The sequence below is a fragment of the Panicum hallii genome, chromosome 7 (genome assembly GCF_002211085.1).
Source record: "Panicum hallii strain FIL2 chromosome 7, PHallii_v3.1, whole genome shotgun sequence".
Taxonomy (NCBI): domain Eukaryota; kingdom Viridiplantae; phylum Streptophyta; class Magnoliopsida; order Poales; family Poaceae; genus Panicum; species Panicum hallii.
In genome coordinates, this window is record NC_038048.1 from 25,611,706 (window position 1) to 25,618,417 (window position 6,712).

At 45.7% G+C, this 6,712-nt stretch overlaps 1 protein-coding gene and 1 pseudogene across 1 annotated transcript; both read right to left on the bottom strand.

The window, feature by feature from the left end:
- Positions 1-336: 336 nt before the first annotated feature.
- LOC112900553 lies at positions 337-1,026 on the bottom strand (annotated as a pseudogene).
- Positions 1,027-4,883: 3,857 nt separating this feature from the next.
- LOC112900178 (peroxidase 2-like) lies at positions 4,884-6,386 on the bottom strand. Its single transcript, XM_025968954.1, has 2 exons — positions 6,083-6,386; positions 4,884-5,961 (listed from the first exon to the last, which is right to left on the bottom strand). Exons 1-2 carry the CDS (start codon positions 6,290-6,292, stop codon positions 5,200-5,202), a joined length of 972 nt encoding a protein of 323 aa, XP_025824739.1. The 5' UTR covers positions 6,293-6,386; the 3' UTR covers positions 4,884-5,199.
- Positions 6,387-6,712: the final 326 nt, after the last annotated feature.

The window sequence follows — 6,712 nt, forward strand, 5'->3', positions numbered from 1 at the left end:
CTGCCACCCAATGGTCCCATCACCTGATCACCACCCAAAACTTAGCAATCGCGCGTCTCCATCGACGAAATCCACCTCCATCCCACACCCATTTTCGCTTTTGCATTTACGGGCTGGAATGGATCTAGGTAGTGGTGGGTCCGGTGGCATGTTGCTTGGTTGGTCCTACGGGATATTTGGATTTACTGTAAGATCTTTATCTAGCTAATAGCGAAACACTTTTCTTTTGTTTTCACAAATTTAACTTATCCCTCTTATCTGTTGGTCAAAGCGCACCCTTTGCATTTCACACTTAATTTTGGTCCACATGAGCCCTGCAACCTCAGTTACATACGGCAACATTACATGACCAAACTATCTCTAGCACAGTCCAAATATAAACAGACACGCTGCTGCACTGGCGTGCCCCCTCCAGCTACAACTTCGTTGGAACGAATGAACGATGATCTACTTGTGCTAGCTATCAGGCCTTGATCTCCATATGGGCACTGATCTTCTTCAGCGACGGCCTTGACATAACTCTCTCCCACCACGCCTTGACGTGCGGTAAGAGTCGAAGAGCGATGCGTGCGGAGTCGTCATGACGTGGATGGTGAACGGGAAGTGGTTGAAGTCCGCGAAGCTGAAGAAGTCACCGGCGACGTACTTGCTCCTCGACAGATGCGCCTCGTAGACGTCGAGCACCTTCTTGAGCTTCTCCTGGCTCTCGTCCACGACCTTCCGGTTGGGCGCCATACCATGCTTGATGGGGTACACGACGCACACGTAGAAGATGGGCGCCATGGCGGGGAAGTAGTGATGCGCCTCGACCTCCGTCCACACGTCCATCATGGAGGTTTCCTCCAGGTTGTCTTCTCGTAGGAGATCAACTTGGGCCGACTTAGAGTATTTGCGAGGCACGTACTTTGCAATTGCTCGGGACTCTGAGAAGTTCAACAAGTTGAAAGCATCGTATGATTGGGCCAAGTAGAGGTGTGTGGTAGACTGTAGTGACCACAGTTCAACAAGTTGTAGGGGATATTTCATTGGGCTAATGTCAAAATGGTGGTTGATGACCTTGTTAGGTGCAGCCCACGGGCCAACAGAGCGTTCATGTCTGACTCAGGCCTATATGATTGGGCCAAGTAGAGGTGGGTAGTAGACTGTAGTGACCACATTCACCTTAACATTTATTGGTACAGTCATGCTGTAGATGTTTTATGGACGTGTACCTCTACTTTGTGTTACTAAAAAGAGTAAAGAGACGAAGATCAAAGATTACGTGAAGGTTGAGGACTACCACACGATTGCTGCCAAAATCTACTTTGTGTTATAGGGACGCGGGACGCCTACATCTACTTTGTGTTACATGAAGGTTGAAGACTGCCAAAAACTTGACGGAGCCTACCACGCGATTGCTGCCATACGCACGCCATGCTATGCAGGTGACTGAGCATACGTGGTTTTGTTTCCTCTCACTTCAATTATCTGTGAACAATTTCACTATTTAATTCCCCCCCTCCTAGTTAAATTAGCAATGTAAGAGTGGCCCCTTTGATATGTATATGTAATTTTCATTTGGGCCAAAGTGCAAAACATTATCATGACGGTGATTAATAATTAAGACGGCTTGTCATTCAGTATCCCTTTTGGGTGTCTCCCACACCGACACCACGAACGGCAGAGAGAATTTTCTACATTTCTTAAGAAAAGGCATCAGTTACCTTAACAACATCAAGGAAAAAAATAAATGCAAATTTACAATTTTAACTTCAGAATGTTTTCTCAGAAATTAAAAATATTCAATCTTGACAAATTTTTAATTCGCTAAAATATTGTGTAAACAAAATAAACCATAAAAATGTACATGCTTGTATTAGCACACTTATTTTTTTAAAAAAATAGGATTTAAGGGATGAATTAAAGGGTGTCACTAATATTTATCTATAGTAATATTTAATTTAGTGGTTTTTTATAGATTTAACTTCATTTAAAGGGAAACTGTTAAACTAATTATCTAATTGCTATGTCCTTATGTCTTCTTCTTAGTATCCAGAAAACTAATTCGAGATGGAGACTAGCTGCATAAAGCTCATCTCATATTTGAGCCTATATGCGTTTGTGTTTCTATCTGTATCTGACAATGTATCCGACTCTAAGAAAAACATAGGATGTGATATGCCGAAATGGGATCTGCAATATCCATCTGTTTCTGATCCGTTTTGTAAGAAACATGGCACAATTAGCTAGGATATTATTGTGATTTTGATGATTATGTGACAACATAGGCAATGGCACTAACAAGTTTGTGAGGTTCCATAGATGAAGTCAAATCCATAGCCAAGGTGTCCAAATCGATGTCAAGGTATCCAAGTTACAGTGAAAAACCAGAGTGTCCAAATGACCGCAACGACCGCAACGACAAATTGGACAAGTGCATCATGATTACATACGTCGGTTAAACTACCAGCACGGAAAATGAACAGGTCGGTGCAACCCAGAATTGCTACGGCGATTAAGTGAAGAGAAGCCTAGTAGCACTGGCTAATCCGGCGTTATGGACGGTAGGTGTTGTTGCAATTTCCAGTTGGCCCGATGATATGCACAGAAGTTCCAGAAGGTTTTAAGCAAAAGTGCCTTTAGCACCGGTTGAACCGACGATCAAAAGAAGGTGTCGGTGCATTGGTACTTCAATGTTGCAGAACGGATTTTGGAGTTGCTGATGGCTGGCTTGATAATATTTTCAGCACCGGTTGAACCGACATCTGTCGGTGCAATAACGTTAGCAGAAGCAGGCTGTTGGAGTTCAATGGCTATCATGCATGCTCAGTGTGACCAGTTAAATCGACGGTTGCGACCGGTTTAACCAGCGGTTTAAGCCTTTTGGCAGAAAAGCAGCTAATGGCTATGAGCTGTCCTTTAGCCTGTTTAAGCGCCTCAACCCGGGTCATTTGAGGTTGCCGGAGTCCAGAGAAGTCACGTATACACTGAAGAAGACCACCAAGCCACTAGAGTGCTAATTGATCAAATGCATAGGCTTTAGCACATGCTATGAGAGTGTTAGTGCTAGGTTAGATCTAGAGAGAGTGAGAGAGTAAGGTGTTGCTGCCTTGCGTATGGTTCTAGAGTGAACCACAGCTGTAATCTTGGTGTGTCGGCCCCTTGGAGTCTTGGTAACTCGCCGGCAAGTTTCTGACCTTTGTGGCAAGTCAAGGGGAGTTCTAGAAGAGATTTGGTGATCAAGAAGCAATACTCTTTATGAGTGCTTCAACAACGTGGACTAGTAGTGGCTTAGTGCCTACCGATTCCATGGGATAAATCCTCGTGTCCAGAGTTTGATTTCTCTCATCCCTTCCTTTACGTTTCCGCATTTCATAATTGCAACTTGTGTGTCTTTACTTTCTTAGAGTAGCATTACGCTAGGATTGGTTATAGCTTGCAAAACTTATTTTGGGATGAGGGTTTTACACTAGATGAACCGAACTGTAGATTCATATCTAGATAGCATGTTGTAGATTATGTTTTGTGAAATTAGTTTGAGCCACAAGTTAAGGATTTAAATTTGCCTAATTCACCCACTCCTCCTCTTAGACTGCGAGCACCAGTTCTTTTCACGATTCACCTTGTACATGCTACGCAGAGGAATCAGAATATATGAATTTTTCATTACTTCAAGTAAGTTTGAACAGCTTCATTATTTATTAACTTGCTCCCCTATACATAAACTAGCAATATGGGACTAGAGTCCCCACCACACCATGCATGTATATATGACCGTGAGTCACTGGCGTTTCTAGGGACGGGTAAAAAGATATTTTAGGAGCGGGTACAATATCTGCTCCTACTTCTAGCAGCTAGAAATGCTAATTTTAGAGGCGGGTAATGCGCCCGCCTATAAAAATAATTTTCAAAAATAAAAAATAAAATAAAAGTAAAAAGTAGAAAAATAAAAAAAATATTGGAGCCAACCGGCCACCGTCACAAAGCCCAAAGCCCAAAGCCCTGTACTGTTAAGGTACAATTTTTTTGATGAATTATGTACACTTACATCACCCGGGGTTCGAACCGCATACCTTAAGCCTCGCGCGTACCTTCCTCTCCACCACACTAAAAAGTCACTTGTGACTCTATGGGGTATTCTATTCTTTTATATTATCACCCGCCTCTAAAAATATTTTTCTACTTTATTCCAAAAATTCATTTAAATCTTTACATATAGCAAAATAAATAAAAAAAGTGAAACTTCTACACTATGGTTATTATGAACTGTAGATAAGAAAATATATGCCAAATATATTTCAGTGTATATAAAGGTTAAGATTGTGGAAACCTCAAAGTATGACTTGAGTTGTATGAGATACTATACATTCATAGCTATTAGACAACTTATAATAAATTTTTAAACTATTAAATGACCTTAAATGAAAAAGTTATCAACTACAAAATTGTAGGTCTCGTCAATTTCTATAATTTTAATATAAAGTTTGACTTCATCCGACATCATATAAAAAATTTATGATTTTTTTTTGCGTGAAACTATTTGTAGGGCGGGTCATGTAATCATGTTATCACCCACCCTTGAAATGCATGCGGCTGATTCCTTAAAAATACATTTCTAGGGGCGGGTGATGGCGTTACCGCCCCTAAAAATAGTGGTCGTTTTCAGAGATGGGTGACGCCGTCACCCGCTTCTAAAAGTACATTTCCAGAGGTAGGTAAATTTTCCAGAGGTAGGTAAATTGGTTCAGTAACCCTACTCCATTTGCAGAAGCGTGTTATCTTTTATGCCACCTCTAAAAAAAAATGGTGTCCCTACAAATGGTTTTGTGAGTGAACCTTTGTTCGGATGTATATGTAATTTTCATTTGGGTCAAAGTCCAAAACTCTCTCATGATTCATGACAGTTATAAAAAATTAAGAAGACTTTCCATTCTAGACCCCCTTTTGGGTGTCTCATAGAGACAATATGAAGGGCAAAGAGAATTTGCTACATTTCTTCGGAAAAGGGCAGCAGATGCCTCATCATCATGGCAAAAGAAATCAACAAATACAACACTGCCGCGGCGAAAGCAAAGAAACCAAAAGTATGCCCACCAGCTACATGTGGGGGCGAGCTGAGCCAACGACAGACCAACACATTTGAAAACAATTTCTTCAAAAGCAGTAGCAAACGGGACCAATCTCTGGTTTCCTGATCAAGCGAAACCTGCAGCTTGCAAGCTAGTTGACGAGCCTGCAGCTCCTCCTGATCTCGCCGTCGCGGCCGGTCTTCACGCCAATGGCCCCCATCTTCACCATCGCCTTGGCGAACTTCTTCTCCCAGGAGCCTGCGAACCTCGCGTTAGCGCGCACCATCCTCGCGGTGTTGGGCGCCGACAGCAGCGTGGCGTCCGACGTGAACAGCACCTTGCGTGCCAGCAAGTTCTTGTAGTACTGGTTGTCCAGCGCGTGCGGGGAGACCACGTCCTGGGACACCGTCGGGTCGTTGCCGGTGGTCGGGTTGGCCGGGCACTGCTTCCTCAGCATGGTCGCCAGCGACGTGGCGATGTCGGACGGGGAGCTCAGACGGGCCTGCACGAAGGAGGAGCAGTGGGAGCGGCCGATGGAGTGCGCGCCGGAGAGGACCACCACGTCCTCGACGCTGAGCCCCTTGGCGGCGAAGGCGGAGACGAGGCTGGAGAGGTTGGAGGAGGGGCCGGGCAGGAACGTGAGGGTCTCGCTGGCGAGGGACTTGCGCCCGTCCAGGCGGCCCGCCGGCATGTGGAAGCTGACCTTGGCGTGGCTGAGGAGGTAGGACGCGTCGCGCCCGGCGAAGGCGATGATGTCGGCGCAGGAGACCGTGTCGGGGCAGGCCTTCTCGACGGCTGCCTTGGCCGCGTCGATCACCTCGTACCCCCGCAGGCTGGGGTTGTTGGGCGCCCCCAGCTTCTCCGGCTGCGGGTTCGCCTGCGTCGGGTCGAGGAGGACGGACGCGTCACAGCCCTGCACACGCTCCCTTGGTTAGTCAGAGACAAGGAAACGTCATTAATATACTAATAATTTGGACAACGTGCCATTTTGATCTCGTCCCGTGCATGCCTGCAGAGATCAGAATGAAATGTACCTCGACGAAGCAGTCGTGGAAGAGCATGCGGATGAGGCCGGCGCCGACGCCGGGGTTGGCGCGCACGGCCTTCTTCACCTCGGCCCTCACGAGGGCCTCGGCCCTGGGGCAGGTCTTCCTGTAGTAGCCCACCTGGAGGCCGTGGCATGCCGTGGCCAAAACCAGGGCGCACGAGACTGCTAATAAGCAGAGCTTAATGCTGGCAGCCATGACTGTCGTCTTAATTAGCAGCTGCTGGGCTGGAGCTAATCAAGGACGGCAAATGAGTCTAGACTCTACAGTACTCTTGAGATCGAGCTGAAGAGGAAGGTAGCTGCTGTGTCAGTCCACACTGCAGATCCCTATTTATAGATGGTAGGTGCTGATCGATGCATGGCATGCACGTTTTGGGACACATTATCGGCCGTACCTTTATTTGGCTGGAGCTATAAAACTGTTACGCAGCTAGCTTTAATAGGGCGGCTAAACAACCAAACACGGCTGGTCATGCTGGCAAATTGCTTTGCCCATGTCTAGGCCATAGATTAGTCATCCTCTCTACCTCCTTTTGCAGCTCATGAACCATACTCTACAAGTGCTTCTCTCGGGAACGCCAATAAAGCGGACACATCATACTGTTTTCTACAGGTA